Source organism: Culex quinquefasciatus, chromosome 3 (genome assembly GCF_015732765.1).
Source record: "Culex quinquefasciatus strain JHB chromosome 3, VPISU_Cqui_1.0_pri_paternal, whole genome shotgun sequence".
NCBI classification, from domain to species: domain Eukaryota; kingdom Metazoa; phylum Arthropoda; class Insecta; order Diptera; family Culicidae; genus Culex; species Culex quinquefasciatus.
In genome coordinates, this window is record NC_051863.1 from 109796161 (window position 1) to 109823086 (window position 26926).

At 42.3% G+C, this 26926-nt stretch overlaps 4 protein-coding genes across 9 annotated transcripts; 2 read left to right on the forward strand and 2 right to left on the reverse strand.

Annotated features, from left to right (window-relative positions):
* The first annotated feature begins 2588 nt into the window (after positions 1 to 2588).
* On the forward strand, positions 2589 to 8557 carry LOC119768600. Of its 5 annotated transcripts, none has more exons than XR_005278095.1 (4): positions 2589 to 3035; positions 3323 to 3583; positions 4721 to 4840; positions 7975 to 8557. XR_005278095.1 is itself a non-coding variant. In XM_038258715.1 (4 exons), the coding sequence occupies exons 2-4, from the start codon at positions 3694 to 3696 to the stop codon at positions 7997 to 7999; spliced, it is 471 nt and encodes a 156-aa protein (XP_038114643.1). In that variant the 5' UTR covers positions 3492 to 3583; positions 3685 to 3693; the 3' UTR covers positions 8000 to 8557. The 5 variants fall into 5 exon arrangements, 3 of the variants coding, with proteins under 3 accessions (XP_038114643.1, XP_038114645.1, XP_038114644.1); XM_038258715.1 differs by lacking the exon at positions 2589 to 3035 and adding an exon at positions 3685 to 3787 and having other exon boundaries at positions 3492 to 3583; positions 4721 to 5072; XM_038258717.1 differs by lacking the exon at positions 2589 to 3035 and adding an exon at positions 3685 to 3787 and having other exon boundaries at positions 3492 to 3583.
* A 190-nt stretch (positions 8558 to 8747) lies between these two features.
* Positions 8748 to 12116, reverse strand: LOC119769197 (uncharacterized protein K02A2.6-like). The gene is made up of 4 exons (XM_038261111.1): positions 11784 to 12116; positions 10686 to 11724; positions 9103 to 10472; positions 8748 to 9045 (listed from the first exon to the last, which is right to left on the reverse strand). Exons 1-4 carry the CDS (start codon positions 12114 to 12116, stop codon positions 8899 to 8901), a joined length of 2889 nt encoding a protein of 962 aa, XP_038117039.1. The 3' UTR covers positions 8748 to 8898.
* LOC119769198 lies at positions 12113 to 13751 on the reverse strand. Its single transcript, XM_038261112.1, has 3 exons — positions 13580 to 13751; positions 13123 to 13504; positions 12113 to 13064 (listed from the first exon to the last, which is right to left on the reverse strand). The coding sequence occupies exon 3, from the start codon at positions 13061 to 13063 to the stop codon at positions 12113 to 12115; it is 951 nt and encodes a 316-aa protein (XP_038117040.1). The 5' UTR covers position 13064; positions 13123 to 13504; positions 13580 to 13751.
* A 3737-nt stretch (positions 13752 to 17488) lies between these two features.
* LOC6033508 (RNA-binding protein spenito) lies at positions 17489 to 26872 on the forward strand. Of its 2 annotated transcripts, XM_038258714.1 has the most exons (4): positions 17489 to 17611; positions 18091 to 18464; positions 18738 to 20502; positions 24798 to 26872. In XM_038258714.1, exons 2-3 carry the CDS (start codon positions 18186 to 18188, stop codon positions 20466 to 20468), a joined length of 2010 nt encoding a protein of 669 aa, XP_038114642.1. In that variant the 5' UTR covers positions 17489 to 17611; positions 18091 to 18185; the 3' UTR covers positions 20469 to 20502; positions 24798 to 26872. The 2 variants fall into 2 exon arrangements, with proteins under 2 accessions (XP_038114642.1, XP_038114641.1); XM_038258713.1 differs by having other exon boundaries at positions 18091 to 20502.
* Positions 26873 to 26926: the final 54 nt, after the last annotated feature.

Genomic DNA, 26926 nt, shown 5'->3' on the forward strand with positions numbered 1-26926 from the left:
TTTGCTCATGCATTTGTCCCACTGTCTTGAACTATTCAAAGTGATGAGGAAAACACTTGAAATTGATCTTAAGATCTACACAAAACAAGCACTATTCAAAGTCAACGTGATTATCCACATGAATTTAATGTGTTTCACTGATTGATTTTAGCGCGACTTTTATCGATGGCTAGAAGCGAGGCTAGAACAAGTAGCACAAAAAACTCTCCCGTTTTCAACTGGTCGGCCGGCGCAGTGGTAGCGTGCACGACTAGCAAGCGAGAACCTGTATATCGCTTGCACGTACTATTATTTTTCAACACCATTTAAAATTCAAGTGTTTGGCTATTCGAAATTATTGCATGGCCAACTAGGGGTTGGACAGAGTCGATGGTTTTATTATTCGTCAATCTATTGACGGCGGTTTTGATATTTTCGTCAATATATCAACGAATAGTTGAGCTAGCGTTCCCACCGAGTATTAATAATCTCGGTTCAATTTGACATCTTATAAACAATAACATGGACTTGTCTGAGTCGTGCATTTCATTTTCAAAAAAGATTGCGCAAAACGGAGTTTAACACGGACACTGGGACACGGATATCCGGAATCTACGACACCTTCGTATGACCCTTCTGCCTGAGCCGTCCGACGAGAAAAAAAAAAAAAAAACAGAATCAAATGAAGTGGACGTGGATTTGGTGAAAGCATCCGGAACGGTCCACACTCCACGATCATGTTGTTTGAGTTGTGTGGTGCCCGAAAATGTTAACGGCACGGAAGCTCAACAACGAAGCCAACAACTTTCAGAATTGGTTGTATTGGCCTCCATCTGCCCTTGGAGCATAATGTGTCAAAGTTTTTTCAGCATCCCTGGACTTTTGCTGTGGGTTCCGCGGAACCGTCTCCAGCACGCCGGTCGCACAGCACTACACACACATAAAGATTGCTCACAATCTGTGGAAGCTCATCTCTCCCAAGTCAGCCATCAGGAAGAGGATTACCCTGGAAGTTCATCCATGACGACTTCCGGCGTGCCTACGGCTAACGAGGTTATGGCTATGGCGAGATTATGGCATTGTTAGCGTTCTTGCCAGGGTGTCTAGGGCATGCTACAGGACGAAACGTACCCCTCCTCTCCCTTTTTTCGGTGGTTTATGAATAAAAAGCAAAAACAGTACTATATTTACAAAAAATGGAAAATTGAAAAATTATGAAAAGGTTTAACACAAAGAGTTTGAGATCTTCGTCGGCTTGTATCCCGTGAACCGTTTGTAGGTCTGGTTGAAAAAGTTCAACAACTGAGATGAAAAGGATTTAGCACCTCCACCTTTGCGCTGGAAAGGCTCGAGTTGGGTTAAGAACTTCCGCCACCACCGGATAGTGCCAGACCAAAGTCGTCGTCGTCGTCGATGTTTCTAACGGTTCATCTTTTGTTTTGTCGTATGCGGTTCGGTTCTGCGAGTCTCACAAGTCGAAGGCCGAACATTCCCGCGGGCCCCACGGGATTCGTCTGCGCCTAGGTCTGCGCCGTTTTGCCTTGGATGAGGTTATCGAAGAATCCTGATGTACTCGCCTCCTGTGATCTGTGATTTTTCACCGTGGGGCGGTGGACTCGTGCAGTTCCCTCATGTTCGGAATGTCTCCGCTGCAATCGTACAGGATGCACATAAACGAGCAAATCATGCAGGTGTTGTTTTTGAACCGGATATCTGAGGAAGCAAATCGTCAGCAGTCGGCAAGCAGGAGGATGCTATCTGAGGAGTAAAGTCAATTGAAGCATTGTAGATAAACTACACAGAAAAAAATATTTCTGTAAATTTACATTATTTATCATGTACCAAAAGGTATCATGATAAATGATGTATATTTACATTAGGTTCATTGGAAATTTACATTAGATTCATTGGAAATTTACATTAGTTTTGAAAATTTACATTAGTTTCGGAATTTACATTACTTTTGGAATTTACATTAGTTCAAATCAACTAATTCTGATTGGCCAATGGGAATGAGAAGCTCGACTTGGATTGCAGTAGGAAAAGGGTGTGGCCTATGTTCTATTTTAAAATGAGTGAAGCGGGCAGCAAAAGGAAATTATGATTTTAAAAAAATGTTTCACAGGTAGGGGACGCTTTCTCGTCGACGGCCAAGTGGAATAACGCTGGACTGGAATCGAACGGACGACGGGTGTAATATTCGGTGTTACTGCTGCTACCCGCTGCCGACTGAGCCATCTTCGCATTTTATAAACGAGCGGCTAAAGCATCAACTTGTTCAGAGCGAGGCTCAGGCAGTGGGCCAGCGAAGTATGAGAGCGATAGAAAGAGAACCAAATATTACTATTTTTAGTTCGGGTAGTTTTGAAGTCAACGTTTGGCAGAAATACATTGGATATATGATTTACATTGAATAGTAATTTACAGGAAGCCGAACACGGGTAGAAATTCATCAGATTTGAGTTTCCATGCTCAACGTTTCCATTAGATTCATGATTTACATTAGATTTAGATTTACATTAGAGTAATTTCCATGACTTTTTACTCTTTACATTATATTTCAACATTACATTGAGTGAGTTTACATAAGAAACAGTAATTACTGTTATGTACACCCCTCGTTCGTTGTACTAAATTAGAACGCAAATGTCAAACGTAGAGCGTAACGTTCTGAAACGACTTCGCTGTGAGGTTGAATAAATCTTTCCCTTTTATCATCTAGAACTCAAACCGAGCACATCTTTTCTAAAAAATCCGGACTTCTTCGTATTAATTGGCGACGAGGAAAAAAGAGTTTTCTCAGTTTTCCTCGGTGGAAATCGGTGTAGGCAAGCGCATCGGTTGGAGGAAAATTTGGGAGAAGTTTTTCTTTGGTTACCGGGGAAATCGGTGATAACTGATTGGCCCGTGAAGCAGCGGAATTTTTGTTTCGTGTGAAAAAGGCAGTCGGTGATAATCGATTGTCCCGGAAGACTACGGATTTGGTCCGTGTGAAAAGACAGTCGGTGATAATCGATTTGTCCAGAAAATACAGAATTGTCCGTGTGAACACGTCGGTAAGCAGCAAGTTGACGAAGGAAAGAACAAAAGGAATCGCACGAGGGGCAGACAAAGAGAAGCCATTTTGTTTTCTTTCCCTGACGCGGAGCGTGGAAAAAGTGGTTTTTTTTGGAGTTTTCTGTAGACGGTTAAGCAAAAAAAAAAGTGCAGTGTTCGTGGTGTAGAACCTCTTTTTTTATTATTGAAACTATAACAATAATTAATTTTTAACGACTGCCTGTTTACGGCAGGTCTAATATCTTTGTTTGAAGAGTAATAAGAGTGTAATCTTTTGTTTTAACAGGGTCGATCCGAGGAGCCGGACATTTTGGTGTTTTCTGGCCGGGGCGGTGTGTTCTGCCTTTTGTGACGTGTCGGGAATCATCAACGAGGCGGTGGATTGTCCTTCCGGTGATTTCGGAACAGAACCAAGTGATTTCGACGTTGTCGGAAGCTGATAGGTGACCGGCTGGTAATTTCTGTCGCTACGGGTGAGCGGGGAACGAGCCACGTGTTGCAGTACCTGGAAGCGCTGATTTTTTGAGGTTAAGTTGCCGCTGTGTGGGTGAGTCACTTCAAACCTTTATATATATTGATTTTGAGCCAGACTAATAGGTCTCCTTGTGCTTTTTTTTTTTGATTTTTTTTTAAAACTATTGATTGAAGTTTGTTGAAATGAGCCAAGGAGGCATGGTTTCATCCATCGAGCCGTTCCGCAAGGGTTCTTCGTTTTCGGACTGGATTTGCCGTCTGAAATATACATTCGACGGTAATGACGTGACAGATTCTAAAAAACAAAAAGCTCACTTTATGAATTTATGCGGTCCTTATCTATTTACTCAACTTAAAACGATTTATAATGAGAAGGATTTGGCCAATGCAACCTTCAACGATATTGAAGCCAAACTTAAATTGAAGCTAGATAGGGTAGAACCTGACCTTGTTCAAAGATTCCGGTTGAGTCTGCGTAATCAGCAGCCTGACGAAACGGCAGAAGAATTTGTACAGGCCGTCAAGCTGCAGGCGGATTTTTGTGGTTTCGGTGCCTTTCGTGATGTGGCCATCCAAGACCGCATTTTGGCGGGCTTAAGGGATGATCGGTTGAAGGAAATGTTGTTGAAGGAGGAAGGTTTAACGTTAGATAAAATGGATAAACTAATTACGACGTGGAATATAGCCAGGGATAACGCGCATGCATTGAACAATAACAACAACAACTTCAATTATTATAATCTTCCTGTCGGGTTTATCGATCAATATTCTCCACAACAACATAATTTTCGTTCTTCTGGGCAAGTGAACAACTTTCGTAGATCGGTGCATGAGAGATTAGGTTTTCGTCCGTACATTAGGCAAAACTCTCAGCCACAAAATAACAACAATAATAATAACTACAGACGTGATGCGAACAATTTTTATCATCGTAATCAAAATCATCGCTATTCTGGCAGATACAACACACAATACAATAATCGCAATGCCAATCACACAAACAACAACAACAGAAACAATCAACAACCGAACCGTTACAATAACAAAAATTTTAGAAATAATGAATCAAACAGTAGATATGGGCAAGGTTCTCAGCCAGAGTTAGAAGAGGAATCTGTGGTAGTCTGTGAATATTGCGGGGTTCCTGGCCATGTGAAACGCAAGTGTTTTACTCTCAAGAATTTGAAGCGTGATGTGGTCAAATTTGTAGATCTAGCGAAACCTGGAACCAGTTCAGAGAAGCAGCTCACGGACATGATGGGTCGATTGACAACAGCTGGCGACATGGCTGGAAGTGACAGCGATGATAGTTACTCCGAATGGAACTCAGGTGAATTGCAGTGTATGTGTGTGGAGTCCATTAATAAGATTAGTGAGCCATGTTTGATGAATGTCAAACTTGATGATATTTTGGTGTCGATGGAAGTAGATTGTGGTTCTACGGTTACTGTGATGGGCAAGAGCCAATATTTTACTCTTTTTGACAAACCTTTGAAACAATGTGATAAGCAACTTTTGGTGGTGAACGGAAACAAGCTGGAAATTGAGGGAGAAACAGATGTGTTAGTTGAGCTCAATGGTTCTAGACATGTTTTGAAGCTTCTTATTTTGAATTCAAACTTTAAATTTATTCCACTTTTTGGCAGGAACTGGATGGATATTTTCTTCTCTCAATGGAGGCAATTTTTTCTAGCAATTTGATTGTTGATGAACAAGTCAATAGTTTAACTACACCAAAACGTGAAGAATTGATTGAGGAAATTAAAAATGATTATGGTGAGGTTTTCATTAAGGATTTTTCTACTCCTATTAAAGGTTTTGAAGCTGAATTGGTTTTGAGGAGTGATGTGCCCATTTTTAAAAGGCTTATGACGTACCTTACAGGTTAAGGGAGAAAGTTTTAATTTATTTAGATCGATTGGAGAAACAAAATGTGATAACTCCGGTAAAGTCGAGTGACTGGGCGTCTCCTGTTATTGTTGTAATGAAAAAAGATAATCAGATTAGATTGGTGATTGACTGCAGGGTCTCAATCAACAAGGTGTTGGTTCCAAATTCCTATCCTTTGCCGGTTGCATGTGATTTATTTGCTAAATTGGCAAATTGCAAGGTTTTTTGTTGTTTGGATTTGGAGGGAGCTTATACTCAACTTGCTTTATCGGAGAGGTCCAGAAAATTTATGGTTATTAATACTATTAAAGGTTTGTTTACATATAACCGTTTACCACAGGGGGCTTCTCCTAGTGCGTCAATTTTTCAATTTGTCATGGACCAAATATTGGGTGGCATTGAAAATGTTTTCTGTTACTTGGATGATGTGTTAATAGCAGGAGAGAATGTTGATGATTGTCGTCAGAAGCTGTTAATTGTTTTGGACAGACTTGCGAAGGCAAACATTAAAGTAAATTGGGAAAAGTGCAAATTTTTTGTGCCTGAGTTAAATTATTTGGGACATATTATTGGGGAGAAAGGTTTAATGACCAGCCCTGACAAAATTTCAACTATACAAAAAGCTAAAGTGCCTACAAATGTACATGAACTAAAGTCTTATTTGGGATTGATTAATTATTATAACAGATTTGTGCCTAATTTATCTTCCAAGTTATATCATCTCTACAATTTGATGAGGAAAAATGTTAAATTTGTCTGGAGTCATGATTGTGACACGGCATTTCAAGAAAGTAAACAATCTTTGATTAAAGCCAATATTTTGGAGTTTTATGATCCCCATAAAGAAATTGTTGTGGTGTCTGACGCCTCGGGCTATGGTCTGGGAGGAGTAATTGCTCATGTAATTGACAAGGTTGAAAAACCAATTGGTTTTACCTCTTTTAGTTTAGATGACGCACAAAAAAAGTATCCAATTCTGCATTTGGAAGCTTTGGCATTAGTTTGTACTATTAAGAAATTTCATAAATATTTATTTGGACAAGAGTTTATTGCTTACACTGATCACAAACCCTTGCTGGGGATTTTCGGCAAGGAGGGCAAAAACTCAATATTTGTAACGAGACTTCAACGCTATATTTTGGAGCTGTCCATTTACAAGTTTGAGCTCAGATACAGGCCTTCTGCGAAAATGGGAAATGCGGATTTTTGTTCGCGATTTCCATTGGAGCAGGCGGTGCCTGCTGAGTTAGATCAAGATTTTGTTCGGAGCATAAATTTCAGTAACACATTGCCAATAGATTATGTTATGGTTGCGAAGGTGACAAAGGACGACGTTTATTTACAACAAATTATTAACTATCTGCGTGATGGTTGGCCGCTTAAGTTTGACAAACGCTTAATGGACGTTTTTGCAAATCAGAAAGATTTGGAAGTAGTTGAAGGGTGCGTTTTGTACCAGGACAGGGTAGAGATCCTAAATTGGGAGACTGGACGAAGTGAATTTGACGTACCCAAACAGACGCGAGTTTGACGTATCCAAACGAGCATTTGCCTTTACGCACAGCAAAACTTATCAGTGTTGCCAAGCTCAAAACATACGTTGCCAGATCGATTTAGCAAGCTTAGACCAGTCTCCCTATTTAGGGTCTCTAGGACAGGGTGGTTATACCACGTTTAATGCAAAGCGGAATTTTGACACTTTTGCATGCCAATCACGCAGGAATAGTGAAAATGAAATAGTTAGCACGAAAACATGTCTATTGGTTTGGTATAAACAAAGATATTGAAAGCTTTGTCTCAACTTGTGATGTATGCGCTAGCATGGCAGTGGTGCCAAAACCAAAAATTTTGTCTCAGTGGACTCCAACAACAAGACCATTTAGTAGGATACATATTGATTTTTTCCATTTTTCTCATAGCAATTTTCTTTTAATTGTGGATTCAAACACAAAGTGGTTAGAGATTGAGTGGATGAAGAAAGGTACGGATTGTGCCAAAGTATTGCAGAAATTGGTTGCATATTTTGCAAGATTTGGGTTACCAGATGTTTTGGTATCGGACGGCGGTCCTCCATTTAATTCTCATGCATTTGTTTCATTTCTTGAAAAACAGGGCATTAAGGTGTTGAAAAGTCCACCATATAATCCATCTAGTAATGGCCAAGCTGAAAGGCTGGTGAGAACTGCGAAGGATGTTTTAAAGAAGTTTTTACTAGAACCTGCAATGGCTGAGATTGATTTGGAGAACCAGATTAGTTTGTTTTTGATGAATTATAGGAACAATGTAGTTTCTAGTACCGGGCAACTTCCTGCGGAAAAGGTGTTCAATTATAAACCTAAAACTTTGCTTGATTTACTTAATCCCAAAAACAATTATAAGCAGCATCTTCTCAAGCAACAATCCTCGCCTGATGAAAACCTAGATGATTGTCTTAGGGATGTGGAAGTTTCTAATGACTTTTTAAAAGATCTGATTCCAGGGGATGTTGTATGGTACAAAAACCATAATGCGCATATCCCAAACAAATGGATTAGAGCACATTTTCTAAAACAATTTTCCAAAAACTTATTCCAGGTGTCGGTTGGAAGCGCTCGGGTGATGGCCCACAAGATGCAGCTTAAACCCCATCACGAGCGTAAGGAGCGCCCGAATGTGCACCTGTTTCCAGTGGTGCACGGCGAATACGAGGGCGAGGAGGAAGCAGTTTGTACGGCTGCAGCAGATATTAGTTCGGAAGAAGAATTTCGAGGATTTCCGGTGATGGCTGGAGGAAAAAGAAGAAAAAGAAGTGCGCTTACGGCAGAATTGCCTGAAGAGTATCCACGTAGATCAAAAAGGCTCAGAAAGCCGATTCATGATTTGAATTATCAATATAATTAGTGAATTCAGAAGACTAGGATTTTTTTTAAATTAAATAATCATTAAAAGTGATATCAGAGAATTAGGAAAAAAAAAACAAATTCGTTCAGATAAATTAACTAAATTGAATTGTATTCATTAGAAATCTTTCTTGCTAAAAGAGGGAGGAGTTGTTATGTACACCCCTCGTTCGTTGTACTAAATTAGAACGCAAATGTCAAACGTAGAGCGTAACGTTCTGAAACGACTTCGCTGTGAGGTTGAATAAATCTTTCCCTTTTATCATCTAGAACTCAAACCGAGCACATCTTTTCTAAAAAATCCGGACTTCTTCGTATTAATTACATGCTGTGTAAATTTACATATTTTTTTCTGTGTAAATTAAGCTTTCGAATACCGTTTTGTTGTTGAACTCGATCTCGCCAGTCGGGTGCATTTTCAACACCAAGATGATCTGGCCATTTGGAATCTGTTGCAATCTCGGTTGCAATCGTTTATTATTCGAACTTTAGTATACAGTAGTTAGTAGCACACGTGTTATTTGATTTTCCTTAACTCCTCGACTGACAGCTCGTCCACAGGGTGCACCTGCACGTAGCGCACTCCTGAACCCGCACAGGGTACCACATCTCCCTTCCTTTATTGATCGAGCGGAACATCAACGTAATCATCAAACTTCAGCGGACGTTTGCAAACTCGCTTTGGCCTTGACGGAATATTAGGGATATCAGCAGGCTTCGGTGAGGTATCCAATGGTGCTGGTGGAGAATCTTCCCGGAGTGGTTCCTGCGAAATAGAACAGTTAGATGGAGATGTTGATGAGCGAGTTGATGTTAGATCTACAGATTCCGCTGGCAGTGAAGTTGGAATCTTTTTCAGATGCGAAGAGTTTCGCTCATAGGTTGTTCCACTATCCTCGCTCTGTACTGTGCAACGTGTACCAGATTTCCGTACAACAGTATACTCGACCGGAGAGTAGGTTGTCGTGAGCTTGTTTCCGGGTAGTAAATTTTGCATCAACACTTTATCCCCTTCTTGAATCGACGAAGGTCTCGCGTTCCGCTTGATGTTCTCACGGTCACAAGCATGTTTCTTCGCAATAGCATCGCGATCACAGAACTCTTCGTTTGGCGGAGCGGTTTCAATTTCCCTCAAGAACGGAAGTTTGGTTCTAATCGTGCGTCCCAGCATCAACTCCGACGGTGTCTTTCCGGTTATGGAATGCGGCGTAGAGTAGTACATCGTCAAGTACTCGTCAAGGTCCTGCTTCCAGTCTCGTTTCAAAGCGTTGCTGATCTGCAGCCGCTTCAGCAATGATCTGTTTTGCCTTTCGACCTCTCCATTTTGCTGCGGGAAGTACGGTGTTGTGTAGTTCAGGGTTATACCGCATTCCCTACAATAGTCCCGGAACTCCGAACTCAAGAACTGCTTCGCATTGTCGAGACTGATTGTCCTCGGGAACCCCAGCCGCTTGAAAATGGCACGAAGTCGATCAACGGTATCCTTCGCTGTGATTTTGGTCATTATTTCGATTTCCTTATAGCGGCTGAAGTAGTCAACGATTACGAAGAGGTACTCCCCAGAAGGAAGCGGGCCAAGAAAATCGATGGCAACATCCACCCAAGCTTCCAGGGGCAGTGGTCTTCGTTGCATCGCTTCTGGTTTCTGCGGAAGTCCTGTTAGTCGGCAGCCCTCACAATCAGTAATCCATTTCTTGATGACCTTGTCCATTCCTGGCCACCATACTCTGTCTCTCAACCTCCGCTTCATTCCGGATTCTCCTGGATGTCCCTCATGTCCCAGTTCAAGGAATCTCCTGCGCAAACTTGACGGAACGATCATCTTGTTGCCCCTGACAACGAGCTCTCCGACCAATCCAAGTTCGTTTTGGAAGGTTTCGTACACTTTGATCTCCGGGTACTTCCAAATTCCTGAGCGCAAGCTATCCTTCACGAGGGTCAGCTCTTGATCGTGAATGGTCGCGTCCTCAATCTCACTAATATCGATCGCCGTTGATTCCAACACGGTCAGAATCAGGAACTTCTCATCAGGATCGATATCTTCGTTGTCATTGGAATGCACGGTTAGCCTCGACAAAGAGTCAGCAATGTTAGATGACCCTTTCCGGTAGACAACTCGGAACCTGAACGATTGTAGACGAAGAATCCATCGTTCGATCCTCAAGCATGGGCGTGATGTTGGTGAGAAAATTGCTTCGAGGGTTTGTGGTCAGTCTCTAATTCAAACGTCCGACCGATGAGATAATGCGCAAATCGTTCGACCGCCCAAACCAACGCCAAGGACTCTTTCTCGGTCTGGCAGTATCGCTGCTCGGTAGATGTCAAACTTTTGCTTGCGTAGCAAATAAATTTTGGGCTGTCGTCGGTTGAGGATTCAAATTGCAACAAAACAGCGCCCAGTGCTACCGGAGATGCATCCGCGACGACTCTTGTACGAAGGAGTTGTCAAAAACTCAAGTTCTTGACGTCCGAAATCATCGTTTTCAACCTGTAATTGAAATTTTAAGCATGCCAAGAAATACATGAAAAATATGAAAATCCACCTCAAGAAAGCCTGCTCGTGCTGATTTTCCCAGCTGAAGCTAACGTCTCGTTGAGTAAGCTTTCGCAGCGGAGCCGAAATTGTCCCAAGACCCGGCAAGAATCTTCCGACGTAAGTGACTAGTCCCAGGAAACTCCTAAGTTCTTCGACATTTCGCGGAGATCTGAAGGCTCGAATCGCTCGCACCTTATCGTCAGCTGGTCGTATGCCTTTGTCCGAAATGTGATGACCAAGGAAATCGAGCTCAGTCACTTTGAACAAACATTTCTTGAGATTCAGCAGAACGTTACGGCTCTTTAGTACGGTTAGCACCTTTTCCACACAACGATCGTGTTCTTCTTCTGTGCGTCCAAACACAATGATGTCATCGATGTAATGCACACAGTTGTCGCACCCCGCCAGTAGCTGTCCCATGATTTTCTGGTATTGTTCCGGGGCACAGCTGATCCCGAACATTAGTCGTTTGTATCGGTACATGCCGCGGTGCGTAATAAAGGTAGTAATCGAGCGTGACGTTTCCTCCAGCTCAATCTGGTGGAACGCGTCCTTGACGTCCAGCCGGGTGAAAAAATTTGCTGCGTTCATCCGAGGCAAGATATCGTCAACTGTCGGCATGACAAAGTGTTCCCGCTTGATCGCACGGTTCGCCTGGCGCATATCAACACACAGTCTCAAGTCGCCATTATCTTTAACCACCACCACCAAGGGTGAAACCCAGTCGCTGTACTGCTCTACCTTCTCGATTATGTCCGTAGATTCCAGTTGGTTCAGCTTCTCCTCAATGCGACTCAGCAGAGCAAGGGGTGGTCGTCTTGCTGGCTGAGCGACGGGAGTTACCGAGCCATCAACCGAAATGCGGAGCTTAATTCCCTTCAGTTTGGGGAACGGGCTATTGTTCTCAATCTTGAAACATATTTAAGTTGATGAAAGAAATGACCTAGCAGTATTAAAATCAAACTTACCATCCAGGTCCGGTCATCTTGACCCGGCAGCCCAAGCCTTAGTACGTTGAGCTCCTGGGCGGTTTCCTTCCCGAGCAGCGGCTGGTTTCCATTTGCGACGACGTAGAATCGTGCTTCAGCCTGCATCTGTTGATTCTCATTCTGGATTTCGACTGTAGAATCAAACATTCCAATGACGCTGAGTGGTTGTGCGTCTTTGCCATATCCCCTGAACTGCTTGTCGACCTGCTTGGTAGCATTTCGAATTTCGATTCCTTGTACCTTCATACGCTTCCAAGTCGTATCGTCAATTATGTTCTTGTTGCTTCCAGAATCAATCAGCACTTGCGTCATGATGCCTCAATCTTGATCCACAGAAATTCGTCACCATCTCCGATGGAGAATATGAAACTTTTGTCTCCCCCCTCGTCAACGATGTTCTCATCATCTACTGGTCGTACTCGTTGAAAACTGCGCTTTGGTTTTGGGGTTGAGTTCGTAGCTCGGCTCACTGCGCCCTTCGCCATGACTGTTCGACATTTTTGCTCGTAGTGTCCAATTCTCTGGCAACGGTTACACTGGATGTTGAGCGCTGGACAACTTGGGTCATTTCCCAAGTGCCCGCGTTTGCCGCACCTTGAACACTCAACAGCGTGGTTCTTTGGTGGATGTGTGTGCATTCGGTTCACTTCCACCGGGACCAGGCATGGTTGACGACTACCGGACGGTCCTGCTGCTACCATCTGGCTGGCCTGATACTTCACGGATTCGTGCGTTGAGACAATCTTGAGGACATCATCCAGGCTGTTCTTGTCCGTTTGAAGTATCTTCTCCTTCAAGTCCGGCGGGGCAAACAATGTGATCTTGTCAATCACGCATATTTCGCGGCATTCTTGCTGTGTCTTGCCAAAGTTGCATTTGTTGGCTTGCTCTTGAGCTCTGAACAGGAACTTTTCGATGGACTCTCCTTGGTCTGGTTTCATCGTCCAGAAGATATTCCGCTCCATCGATTCGTGGTGCTTTGGAGCAAAGTAAGCGTCGAGCTTTTCAACGGCAACTTTGTACGGATCCACTCCATTCGTATCGTCCGCTTCCACGTCGGCTCCGGGGATTGTTTGGAAAACATCCTGAAGGTCAGGACCGGCCCGTGCCAGAAGAATGTACTTCAGTTTTGTTTTGTTCGTTTCTCCACTGGCAAAAACTGCATACTGGAAATTTCGCTTCCAGCGGACCCATTGGTCACGAACTTCGTTCGCCGGCAGCGTCTTGAATGTGAACGGGGGAATTTCGAACCTTTCCATCCTAATAGAATGAAAATACTCAGAAAATTTCACTTAGCATTTGAAACTAAAACTTTTACCTTGCTGGTTTCCTGAATCGTCTTGCCGAATCAGTTCCGAGAAAACATGTTTGTGGTGGACGACCTTCGTACGTCCTGCCTCTTCCGGCGCAGCTGGTACTGCTTCTAGCTTTCCTACTCCGTGCGGTGGATGTTCCGTCTAGCGAATGCCTTCGACCGGCCAGATGCCTTTGCGCGGCGGATCCCTTCGAGCGGCGGATGCCTTTGATCGGCGGATGCCTTTGATCGGCGGATGCCTTCGAGCGGCGGATGCCTTTGATCGGCGGATGCCTTCGAGCGGCGGATGCCTTTGAGCGGCGGATGCCTTTGAGCGGCGGATGCCTTTGATCGGCGGATGCCTTCGACCGGCGGATGCCTTTGAGCGGCGGATGCCTTCGTCCGGCTGCTTTAAAAAGCAAGATTAATTTTTATGTTTACGTCTTTTCCTTTTATGAATAACGAACAAATTCTTTCTTACCCTGGGTTCTAGAGCGCCCGCCTCGTCGCCAATGTTGCAATCTCGGTTGCAATCGTTTATTATTCGAACTTTAGTATACAGTAGTTAGTAGCACACGTGTTATTTGATTTTCCTTAACTCCTCGACTGACAGCTCGTCCACAGGGTGCACCTGCACGTAGCGCACTCCTGAACCCGCACAGGGTACCACAGAATCGGAGCCGTCGATTCTGATAGAACTATCTGCCGGGGAAGAAACGTAAACAAAACTTTATTGCGCGTCTTCAAAAATGGTTTCTCGTTAGAAAATCTGTCTCCCAAAACAAGGACTGTTTTTTCGTGTTTGTCAAAACACATTCGCAAGAGGACGTATCTGGGCCGGAGTTGGTGGACGTCGCAGACCCGGACTCGGAACGAGAACTCCTGCAAATGGCTAATGGCTGCGGGATCGCGATTGACCACGATCTAATGGAACGGGACGGTTCGATCTGCAATCGATCAGACACCACACGGCCATTGTTTAAGCAACTATCCTACATTTCCAAGAACCATCTCATTTTCCAGACTGCACTCTTGCGGCGGAGGAAGAGGAAACACACCTGACTTGACTTTCTCTGCATCGTCACCACCTTCCCCGGCCACCGATTCCACGGGTTTTGTTCGGTTTTCTGGAACGACGTCGTAACCGGTGAAATTTGTTTTGTTTTGATTTGATTTCAACTGACATTTCAACTCACCAAGGTTTTTAAAGGCATGGTGGGATTTCGTTAATATATTGACGAAATGTCGATATGCTGACCAATTATTTTAATGCGTTGATAATGTATTGACCGATCTGTCCGTCCCCTAGATGGCCAATCACCGCAATTTCGAGTGTTTTGCGATTGATATTTGAGTGCTCTGTACTGCAGGGTCAGATCATGTGCGAAGCACTTCGATGCGCTGTGTGAGTTTTGCTCAGTGTAAGGCTACCAACTCTTGCTGAGCCAAAATCCGTACTCAAACCCCGATGGTTTGACACCAACTGTTGTCAAACGAACGGGTCACTTTTAAGCTTGACACCCCTTTTAGACGGAGTTCACACACACTACCAAACGTTTGTTTTGATAGTGTGCGTGAGCGCCGTGTAAAAAGTGACAGTTCGTCACTCTTTAGTTTGACCTTGACCAACCAACGGGGTACAAACTAAAAAAGTGACCAACCAGTGTACTTTACCGATATGACACCATGGTATAACAAAACTGTCAAGGAACTACAGTTGTCGATATTGAAGAGACCGTCGAGAGAGGGAGTTATCAAATTATAGAACGGAAAATCCAAGCAATCTTCTTTAAGGGACTGAAAATTTTATTGACAGCTGGAGCAATATTGTCATCGAGAAGAGAAGCCAGAGAGTCCACTGTATTTAGATATGTTTGGAATTTGGGAATTAAAAATATTTTTGTTAAACGTTTAAAAGTTTACGAAATGTCAAGTTTGCTTTTACGAATAATATCGCTGTTAGTGTTTTCACGAAAACATTTCTAGAGATCCTATAAATACAAGCACAACACAAGGTTTTCACAAGCCAAAATTTGATCTTTAATTTAATAAATATGTTTTGTAAGGATTTTGAAAAGAACAATCATTGACAATCAAGTTTGAACTGAGGAAAACCCGGAAAATTATGCAAGGTATCCCTTTAAAATCAAACTGACAGTTAAATAAAAATATCTAATTAGAGAAAGCTTTGGCCCAATCAAAAAAGCAATGAAATTTTTAAAAAGTTGTTAAAATTCCGTACAAATCCGTATTATGCGAAAAATTCCGTACAAAAATTCCGGTCTGTTAAAAATCCGCGGAGAAGGTCGAAAATCTGTACGGTAAGGAAAAAATCCGTACAGTTGGTAGCCTTATACATGGCTGAAGCAGGAAATTTTGCAACTTATTTTAATGTATGTTAAATTTCAAAATTTAAACACGAATCCACAGCGAATCAATGTGGAAACTAAAGATACACTAAAAGCACGATGATTTGCTGTGCAATCTTGATCAGAATCGCGATAAAAGAGGTTAAAATTGAAAAAAATTGATAAAGCAAATTCTGGTCTAGAATCAATCTCATGTTTGTAAACAAACGACGCCATAGTGTCATTGTTGTTCGGTAGCTCATATCAGGCCATCGCCGGGGCCCTGATCTACATTCAGGTTCGCTGAACTAATTTTCTCTCCCATACGTGTTTTCGATATTGCCACTATGGGACCATCCATAAACCACGTGGACAGTTTAGGGGGTGGAGGTGTATGGCGATTGTCCACGCTTCGTACAAAAAAGTTTTTTTGTATGGACAATTGTCCACGAGGGAGGGAGGGGGGGGGGGGGGGTTTTGGGATTTACAAAAATAGTGTCCGCGTGGTTTGTGGATGGTCCATATATGCTTCAATTTGTAATCTGCGTCGTTTCAAAAACGTTCAGAATGATTTTGGAGCGCACTGCACGTTTCGGCGAAAGCGTGCTGACTTCAGCAATATTATCTCTATCCAGGTTTTTAAGCGAAGATGGCGTTGGCATGGTGAACGCCCGAAATGTCAAAATCGCGCAGTAGCACCAACATTAGAAACAAAGTATGGCTGTCATACCGTGTCACACTTGTTTCGTAATGTTGGTACCACTGCGTGATTTTGACATTTCGGGCGTTCACCATTCCAACGCCATCTTCGCTTAAAAATCTGGATAGAGCTTTTATATGACGTTTCTCGAACTCGCACAAGCGAACTATTTTAAGGGGTTATATATATGTAAATCGGCAAAAATGTCAGAGGTTGGTTTGAACACACACTTAAACTTTTTTCAAAATCTGTTTTCAGGGCATTCAGAAATACATTTCAATCAATTAACAAAACAAATTTGAAGACATTTGGTTGTATCATTGCCGAGATATAGCTATTTGAAGTTAGCAGTTTCAAAAAACGGATGCCACGATATCTCAACATTGCTTCGACCAAATCGGCTCAAAATTTTGGTGAAGACTCGTTAAACCGGTCCCGTGTGCATGACGAAGTCTGATTTTCAAAAAGATTATTAAAAAAAATGATAAAAATATTTATCAGTTTTTCATATAAAAAATCGCCAGTTTTTGATTTTTTTAATTTTTGAAAATTCAAAATTTTAAAATCGGGCTTCGTCATGCACACGGGACATAATATTATCTTGGGAGTCTTCACCGTCTTCACCCAAAAATTTCAGCCAATTTGGTCCGTTCCATCTCGAGATATCGTGGCTCCCGTAAAACAACTTGGTGTTCAGAGAAAAACGCTCTCAAAGTTTGACAGCTCGCTTTGCGCTTGGCAAAATTTTGAGCTTAAATCGTCTCAAACTCAGTTAAATCACGAGTTAAATCATGAAATATCTTCATGAAACTTTCAGGAGTGATTGAAAATCATCTTTTAAGCTGATTTAATAAATTTTCTGTAATATGAAATTTTATTATTTTTTACATGTATGTAATCCCTTAAATTGCCTGATAGGTTGAAGTGAAAAAAATAAGGGTAAAGTGGCAAGAAAACCTAGAGTTTTATTTTAAAGGGACCATCCATAAACCACACTTTTTTTGAAAGTCTCAATCCCTCCCCACCCCCATCGTGGACAATTTTCATACAAAACAAATTTTTTTTTGTATGGAGCGTGGATTACCGCAATTTGCATTTGGGACATTGATGCGAACATGGGCCTTGGTCTTGCCCCACTTAGCCATACTCTAGATTAAATCGTGGTTGATCCTCAAGCTTTTACCCGTTTTTTTGCGCTCTTTTCTTTAAGTTTTGATAGGTATGTGAAAATATATTTTGCCTACCAGTGTAATGTACATTTTCAGTGCCGGGTAGCCGGTTGGCGGTAAATCTTTTTTTTTCTGCGTGGCACTCATTAATGTTCATTTCGTCTGCCCGTCAAACCTAAAAGTCATTCCATTTTCAGTGCTCGACCAGTGTGGAAGTGCGGATCGTGCGGAATTATTTTTACAGTTGAAAATTCTGTAAAAAGTGATTGTGACCAGTATTTTCCGATCGATTTTGGGTGAGTAGTGTTATTGATTGTGAATGTTGTTGAAGTAGTGACGAATTTAGGTGGAAAATCGACGCATTTGCAACGCGGCGTCATTTCAGCGTCGGCGTTGGGCGTCATACGGCTTTGAGGTTTGCTCTCCACAATTTGCATTGTGTGATACTTTAGTTGGTTTTACTGATGTAATATTGGGTAATTATTTGTAGTTTGTACTTAGTTTTGATGGCAATCGATGTATTTAAACTGAAATCTTATTTTTTTCTTTGCTGCATTGAATAAAATACGACGCCATTTTGTTTTACGCTTTAGCATCGGCAGGTTCATGCGCACCGCAGTGAATCACCGGTTGAGTGCCCCGTGAACAGTTTTGTGACGAGTGTTCATTCTTGTGCGTGAGTGACCTGTCAGTTTGTTGAGGGGTTACATGTTTTGTTTTCTTTCGCTCTAAAAGGCAGTTTGACTGTTTGGTTTGTTTGTTTTGTTCTTTACAGATTTGGGAAAGCAAAAGTTTTGCAAAAGTTCGTCCGTGCTTTCGCAAAGACCGCGCCAGCTCGCCAACTCAAGCCAGATTTGATGAAGACGGCCCATGAGTAGCAACCGGTCAGCCGACAGAGATCGTATAACTGTGAAGATACGTAACATGAAACGTAGCGCCTCGCGCGACTCCCCACCAAGAACGAAAAGGCGCGGCAGTATTGGACGTTACGAAGGCAGCTCAGACGAACGGGTCACCCCAGACAGGATGCGTCGTCGCGTAGCTCGTTCCCCGAGTCCCCGTGGAGGCAGTACTCGCTATGCTTCCCCGCACCGGGAGGAATATTCCCGAAGTGCGCGGGATGGTGGCAGTGACCGATATTCGTACAAGGTACTGTGCGTTAGTGCTCTGCACCCGAAGGCGTCAGATGAGTTTATTAAAGAAACATTGTATCGTGAGTACAAGAAATTTGGGGACTTTAGCATACGAATTTCGCATGATCTGGACGAACGGGTAGCATACGTTTGCTTCCGTACGTCAGAGGATGCAAAGGAAGCAAAGAATGCCAAGTCCCGAATTGTCTTGTACGAAAGGGCCGCTCTGGTGGAGCCTGTTTTTGAGTCGGCCAAACCCGAAACCAATCGTAGACCTTCTTCGCCACAGGATTATGATCGTCACTACTACGCCCGTTCCCCCGGAGTACCGCCACCGGATCGTCGTCGTCCAGAGCACCATCCTTATGACAGTTACGGAGGGCCTCCACCAGGCCGAATGCATCATGCGGATTTCAGACCACCAATGCACCACGAGTACATGCCACGTGGGCCACCGATGCACCACCACGGACCTCCCCACATGCATCCCGGACCGGCTCACCATCATTACATGGCAAGGCCCTACATGCCTCGTCCGAGGGCACCGTTCGAAAAGCCGGACAACAGCAAGAAGGACAAGTTCCCCAACTATCTGCACCATGTTCAACCCGAGGAGGATCCGCTTGCGACGAGGACGCTGTTTGCCGGCAACTTGGAAATTAACATTTCCGACGACGAACTGCGCCGCATTTTTGGCAAGTACGGCATCGTTGAGGACATCGACATTAAACGTCCTCCGCCCGGCACCGGAAACGCATTTGCTTTCGTCCGTTATCAAACGCTAGATATGGCTCATCGTGCCAAGGTTGAACTGTCCGGTCAGTACATTGGCAAGTTCCAGTGTAAGATCGGCTACGGAAAGGCCACACCGACCACTCGCATCTGGGTGGGCGGTTTGGGTGCATGGACATCGGTTACCCAGCTGGAACGTGAGTTTGATCGATTTGGAGCGATCAAGAAGATCGAATACAACAAGGGCGACACTCAAGCTTATATTCTGTACGATTCCATCGATGCCGCAACGGCTGCTGTAAAGGAAATGCGTGGTTTCCCGCTGGGAGCTCCGGATCGTCGAATTCGTTTAGATTTTGCCGACAACGGCACCACACCGCCATTCCCCAAGCGAAGCGGAGGTTTCGAAGATGGCGGTGAATATCGCCGTGGACCAGACTACGAGTATCCGGAAGGTGGCAGTGCTCCACCTTATGATGATGCTGCTGGCTACGGTGGATACGGTGGACGGCCGTTCCGTGGCCGGGGAGGTTTCCGTGGTGGTCGTGGTGGATTCCGAGGCTTCCATCGCGATGGACCACCACACGGTGAAGGCGGAGACGAATGGCGCCGGGGCCCTGCTGACGGTGACTACGACTCACGCCGTCGTTCCGGTTCCCGCGAACCCGGTATTGATAGATCTCGATCACGCTCGCCACGTCGCCGCAGTCCGGCAGATTCCGACTCGGACTCGTCATCGCGTAGAAATGGTATGCTGTCCAGCGCACGAACACTTCCCGAAGTTGCACGCAAATCTTCAACCGTCTGGCAGGGCGCTTTGATCTTGAAGAGTTCGCTCTTCCCGGCCAAATTCCATCTGACCGACGGCGACAACGACATCGTCGAAAGCTTAATGAAGGACGAAGATGGCAAGCATCACCTTCGCATCACGCAGCGTCTCCGGCTGGATCAACCGAAGCTGGAGGATGTCCAGAAGCGCATTTCCACGTCGTCGTCACACGCAATCTTCCTCGGGCTGCCGGGCTCGACCTCTTCCGTAGCTTCGTCGGACGACGCCAGCGTTCAGACGCGTCCGCTGCGCAACCTCGTTTCGTATCTCAAGCAGAAGGAAGCCGCCGGCGTCATCTCGCTGCTGAACAAGGAAACCGAAGCGACCGGTGTGCTGTACTCGTTCCCGCCCTGTGACTTTTCGACGGAGCTGCTGAAGCGCACCTGCCACAATTTGACCGAGGAGGGCCTGAAGGAGGACCATCTGGTGATCGTGGTCGTCAAGGGAGGAACCGCCTGAGGAGGAGTGGACACGGGCACCGTTAGCACGTGAGGTAAGTTGTGGAGGGGAATTGGCTTAAATGCAAAATTTACTAACATTGCTTGCGATTGTGGTTAACGGGTAGTTTCTAAAAGTAATGTAGACTATTGTGATTTTTGAGCTTTTTTTATCTTATATTTTTTTCTATCTTCTATATACAGTAGTTGTTCGGTAACTGGGCGTTGTTTAACTGGCCTGTTTTTTAACTGGCCGCTCGATAACTGGGCCTTAGCCCAGTTAAAAAGCAGACAAGCGTCAAAAAACCAAAACAAACCAAAATGACCGAGGGGTTAATGGATGCAAAAAATCATGTTCAATAAATAAAAAAACTTTTTTCAAACTTTTGTTTAATTTCAAGTTAGGCCGTTGCAAATATTTTTTGAAGTTTATGTCCCTCGGCTCTGTCCAAAGTCGATTACTTTTATTTTTATATTTAATCTGGAAAATATGCATTGGTGGTTCCCTCGTTATTTTTTGTTCAGCCCAGTTAACGAGCAACATTCGGTGACTTGGCTACGTTCTCAGCCCAGTTACCGAACAAGTACTGTACTGCCCATGTTCGCATAAATGTCCCATATGTAAAAACAGCAAGCTGAGACAAACGCATTTGAAGTTTGTCCCATACATAAGGCTACGTGTTAAATTTTCGCGAAAAACGGGATTTCCTCCTGATTTCTAGAACAAAGTACTGGATGTTATCCAAGTTTTAAGCGAAGATGGCGTTGGAAATGGTGAACGTCCGAAATGTCAAAATCGCGCAGTAGCACCAACATTAGAAGAGAAAAAAAGTTGCTGTCATGCCATGGTACTCTTTTTTTTTGTAATGTTGGTATCACCGCGTGATTTAGACATTTCGATTAAAAACCTGGATAGGCTCTTTTGAAAGAGCACACGATTTTGAACCAAACTGCATCAATAACTCGAAATCGATGAAAATGCATATGAGACATTTATGCGATCAGGGGCAGTGTAGTACATAAACAAAACATGATAAATGAAAATAAAAATGCTAAAAATGAAGCAAGAAAAACCGAAAACTAGAGAAGTTAAGTTTTTCGTAGAACAAAAGTTGCGCAGAATGACCCCCTGAACACGGGAAAATAAAAAAAAATCGAAAAAAAAGAAAAAAAATCCAATTCCATAGTTGAAGCTCCTGTCTCTAAGATCGTAGTACAATCCAGACTAGATCATCAGAAGCCTCAATTCTCCAATGTTTCGATTATCCGAAGTTCGATTTGCCGAAGGACTGTACTGCCGTTCTACGCATAATTGTCCCATGTCAGTTTTGGACGATTTTGACTTTATGGCATTTTTAAGTTTAGTTTGATGTGTACTTTAAGAAAAACACATAAAATCTGGTGCTTTGTTCGGAAACTCATTAAAAAAAAACAACAAGTCTGTTTGTCCCATCGTTAAACTTCCACGCATAATCGTCCCACCAAGTATTTTCTTACACGGAATCATTAGTTTTACTAAGCATTATGTCTTGTTTACCTGTTGTATAGCAAGAGAATCACAAATAAGGGCAATAAACTGCTAACTGGGGCGATTAGGGACACATAGGGTGAATAGGAACCCACGGGACAATTCGTGCTTTCCATTTCATTAGGGCACAAAACTTTTGTAAACAAGAGTGTATCCCTCTCACACCTTATGCAAACTGTCATACGAGTGAAAGGGATACACTATTGTTTACAAAAGTTTTGTGCCCTTTTGAAATGTTAGGCTCCAATTATGCGTAGAAACGCAGAAATCGGTCGAAAAATTTCAATCGCGTTTTCTCAGTTGTACTTTTTTGAACATGGGACAATTATGCGTAGAACGGCAGTGTATTGGACTTTGGTTAATCAAATCACGAACAAAACATTTTTTTTTTCGTTTTTTTCTTGTTTCTAACATCAAATTCGAGTTCTGCGATCCCATTTTAGTCAAACTTTAAAGGTTTAAGGATTACTTTTTCAAAACAACCAATGCGCCATGGATTTCCTATGTACATAGGACCTTTTGAAAATTAAGCGAGTAATAAAATAACATGCGGATAATCGAGTCTAGGCGTCATCCATAAAGTATCCCCCCTCCCCCTAGAACGTGACGCACTTCATATATAACAGGGTTGTTAAAATATCAAAATATCAGCTCTCAGCAAATACAATTATCCCGCCTGAATATTCATGCCTCAAATACAACTGATCTTCTCTCTTAATTGAAACTCTCAGCGCCGAACATAGCCGAACACGTTTTCGTGTTTACCCACTCGCGATTGATATTTTCCTTTTCTCTCTCATTCCCGCTTCCACGATCATCCTACCACAAAAGCGTTTAACCACAAAAGCCGCCACAAAACTAATTTCGCAAACGCAGTTTGACGGGACGTCATGCATGGTCGGATCCTAATCGCCATCTCGCGTTCTCTCATTGCAGTTTTTGGAGAGATTGAGAGACTCAGCGGTGAGAGCGCAAAGTCGAGGAAAAGGGGAAGAGTGATAGAGAGAGAATGACATCGCTGGGAATCACGAGACACAAGAAGAGATCTCACAAGCTATAGTGACGGCCACTATACTCTCGGATATTTTTGGTGCAGAGATAATCTATTGATAGCTTTTTTATCACTCATTTGCAACACTGATATATAATATTTTTATCTAGTTCAGGGGTGCTCAAAGTTTTTGGAGGCCGGGCCAAATTTGAAACTCAAATGAGGTTGCGGGCCAAATTTACAAAAAAAGGTTATTAAAAAAATTTAATTACGTTATTTTGATTTAAAAGATTAAATTTTAGTTATTTAAAAAAATGTCAATTCAAAATAAAAGACAATACAAACTAACGGTTTCCTATCGGTATTGTTGATTTTATTGTTTTAGGTAAGCAAGGCAATTTGAAAAAAAGTTTTTAGCTGAATGTACTTGTGTTTTCAAAAAAAAAAAAAAAAAATGTTTTGTTTCGAAAATGGTGACATAAAATGTTGAATAATTTATCTAAAGGCGTAATTTTATTCATAAGTTTAGTGTGGCTTATGAAAAATCGTTGAGAGCAAGAATTTCAACACTTCAATGAAAAAAATGTAAGCTTCCGTATGGTTAAACTGCAATCATTATTTTCAAAAAAAAAAAAAAAAAAATCGACAAAAAAACATTTAACAGAAAAAAACATTTATATATTTCAACGAAAATAAACAAGAAATTATAATATTTTTCATAAACCTAAACATGTCCAAATGATTCTAAATGCAAAGGAATGAATATTTAATGAATTTCAGCTGATTGCACCTAAATTAAGTTTTTTTTTAAGTTTTAAAGTTTTTAGGAAATATATTTTTGCTCCTTGTTTTCGAGCCAATTTATTAAAAATGGAAGAGGGGTGGGTTGATTTTCATCGACGAAAGTTTTGAAAAATATTTGCTACAAACTTGATCCTCAGATTTCCACAACTTGTCTGCCTGAATCAGTTGGTAGTCAATCAGATGCGTTATCTAACTGTAATGAGTTCAAATCCTGAAGGAAGTGCAATGTATGTTTCAGACTCAGTTCATAAGAGGGTTATTATGACTTGCAAATCAATAAAGAAAACTTATATTTTGGCAAATATTCCAAAATTCTACCAAAGTCAAACTTGAAGTTTTTTTTATATATTTCTAAAAATGTTTGATGAAAGTTTTGACAATATTTACTAGTTTCACTCACATTGAAATCTGTGAAATTGTTTTAATTATTAAATATTATGAACAATTTTTTTGTATCCTAAAGTGGGGATCAAAATATTAATAAATCATAAACTTTTTTTTATTAACAAAAAATAAAAAAGATTAGCGCATATAAAAGTTTAATATAAACCTTAACTTTGAAAAAGTAAAAAATAACTTTACAAGTGGTCAACGGGCCATTTTACATGATCATTCAAAATGGGCCCGCGGGCCATAAAATATCACCGCGCGGGCCACGTTTGGCCCGCGGGCCATACTTTGGTTACCCCTGATCTAGTTCCATCAAAAACATAAATCGGGTGAGATTCAACAGTGTCGCAACCAATCAAGCTTAAATTTGGCATTCGGGTTCAGTACACTTCGTAGATCATACTTAGCTGAATAATAATTTATGATTATGAAATGTCTTGGAATCTAATCCCTCATTCATTTCAAACGGTTCGCTGCCATTTTCCTTCACACGACCCACCACATTGCTTATTAATTTCTCCGCTAAGAATGGGTCCAGTAACTGTAACTGTTTGTACAGCATGCTCTAGCCTTTTTCGCTCTCAATTCATCTCGCACAGCTTCTTCAAATCATCTCTAACGGGTTTAATCCATTGCAGGTGAATACATTTTTTCTCTCAACTTCAAAACGCTAAACTGTTCATAAGAACAACAACAAAAAAAAAAGTAGCAAAAGAAAAATCTACGTTTCTGAACGCGGCGGCGGCGCAACACTACACCCAATCAATCATCATTAAAGTATAAAACACACACACACACAAACACACACACACACATCCACCCACCCCCATCTTCCCGATTACCGGCAACCGGAACGATAATTACGGAAGTGCCGCTGCCGCTGCTGCTGCTGCTGCTGCTGACGATGATGATGACGACGGCGGTTAAGTGCGCGCGCGCGCGAGTGTGTGAGTGGACGACCACCGGGACCGGATCGTCGGCGGCGAAGATGGTGACGTCGTCGTCGATTGTTGTTGTTGTTGCGCGTGTGTGTTGGAGTTAGTGGAAGTGTAACGGCTAACGGTTGTTTCCGGAGATCTATGCTAGGATGATTTGTAATTCACACTCTAAACGGGCGCGCGGCCCGCGGAGAGCCATCTTCCCCGCGAGAGAGAGAGAGAGAGAGAGAGAGAGAGATAGAGATATGTATCTTTTAAGTGCTAGGTCGCAATGTATCATTAAGGGGGTACATTGAAGAATATTGTTTTTGTCGCAGGGTATTTTTCTCTGCTAGTTTTTTTTCTTTTATTATTAGTTCACAACTTCCGTGGAAAGTGGCTTTCCCGTGGTGGTATCGCGCGCGCGTTGGAAGATGAAAGTGATTGAAAATGGAAGAGACGATTAAGAGATTGCAAACACAAAAGTGGTTCAAAGTAGCCAGTTAGTAGTAAATGACGAAGATGTTTTAATTGAAGAAAATGTGGAACCATACAGTAACCAAGTACTATGAAATGTAGCAATAAACGATAGAGTGTCCAACCAGTTTGCGCCAGAATCGATGAAGAAAGTAGAAATATGATGAAAATAAGTTTTGACCAACTGATCAAACGAACAAATACAACTATTTATAACCAACAGTTATGTGAAAGTTCATGACCGCATTTGAGGAACCTGGCAAAAAGAAATGAAAAGGTGGTTTCCAATGTTTTGTTCTGGTTTAGTTTTGTGATTCGTTTTAAGTTTATCTGAAAGACATTCGTGCAACAAGTGTCAGTTTTCCTGGTGTCCAAAATTACCGTTTTTCGAACGTGCTTTGAAGGTCAGCGCAGTTTCCCATGCGTGGCCTGTTTTCAGTGGGAATAAAGTGGTGACTTCAAGTTATTTTCAACCCTTACAAATTTTGCAGTGTCAAATGTGACCAAAATGTTTTGTGTTTGTGCTTTTGTTCAACTTGAAAAGTTTTGTGTTTCATCCTTCAAATCTGCCCTTCAAACTTCTCTCAGTGCTCTCGCTCTTGTGGTGTCGTTTCTTTTTTTGGTGATTTCAAACGTTCAATTTCCCCCTCCCATCAAACAAGTGTGCTCTTCAGTGTGTAAAGTTTGGCGAACGTACGATTGTGCTTAATAAGTTTTCTTCTGGACGACTTGCCTGTTTTTCCTCCAGTGAACATGACGACCAACAGTGCCAAAAAGTAACAATTTGGGCTTCCCGTTTTGTTTTACTCTATTTGTGTGGAAAGTGTACAAAAGTGTTGCTGTTTTCCTCCTACACATTGTGGCGGGAACACCGACCGACAAAATATTCCCCCCCCCCTTTCTAAGCGCTAATAGTAGAATGTAGCATTTGCTGGTAAAATTCTGATTTTAAAATTGGTTTTGCAAATGTTACTTTATATTAAAACGCGCTGTTGCACAAATGGCTTCAGCCACCAGCTTCAAAGAAAACAAAAAAGTGACACCGCACGGAAGATGAGTTATGGTTTTGAGTTCTGTTTTTAAGTTCCGTTTGAAAAAAAAAAAATCATGTAAAATGCGATGAAGATGAAGGCTTAACGTGTTCTAAGTGTGGTAAATTGCAAACTCTTGTATCTTTAATCAGTAACAAACTATGAAAATCTTGAAAAGGTTCAACCAGCAACGTAATAACTAAATGTAAAAAAAAAACAAAAGGAAGAGCAACAAAAATAAACATGTATCAACGTTTCGAATCGAATAAAAAAGTGTGCTTCTCCGAAGTTGAAGTTTGTTCGTTCTTTGCAGTGAGGTGAGGAGTGCCCGAGAAGTGAGAA

Excerpts from the sequence above, each read along its gene's own strand:
- LOC119768600 (XM_038258715.1), top strand. The coding sequence starts at position 3,694 with ATGAGCCAAGGAGGCATGGTTTCATCCATCGAGCCGTTCCGCAAGGGT. Across the intron at positions 3,788-4,720 it reads TCTGAAATATACATTCGACG|ATCTAGCGAAACCTGGAACC; the intron begins GTAATGACGTGA and ends TCAAATTTGTAG. Across the intron at positions 5,073-7,974 it reads ATTGAGGGAGAAACAGATGT|GTGTCGGTTGGAAGCGCTCG; the intron begins GTTAGTTGAGCT and ends AACTTATTCCAG.
- LOC119769197 (XM_038261111.1), bottom strand. The coding sequence starts at position 12,116 with ATGACGCAAGTGCTGATTGATTCTGGAAGCAACAAGAACATAATTGAC. Across the intron at positions 11,725-11,783 it reads AAGATGACCGGACCTGGATG|ATTGAGAACAATAGCCCGTT; the intron begins GTAAGTTTGATT and ends ATATGTTTCAAG. Across the intron at positions 10,473-10,685 it reads TCGTCGCGGATGCATCTCCG|CAATTTTCTCACCAACATCA; the intron begins GTAGCACTGGGC and ends AAACCCTCGAAG.
- LOC119769198 (XM_038261112.1), bottom strand. The coding sequence starts at position 13,063 with ATGGAAAGGTTCGAAATTCCCCCGTTCACATTCAAGACGCTGCCGGCG.
- LOC6033508 (XM_038258713.1), top strand. The coding sequence starts at position 18,186 with ATGAGTAGCAACCGGTCAGCCGACAGAGATCGTATAACTGTGAAGATA.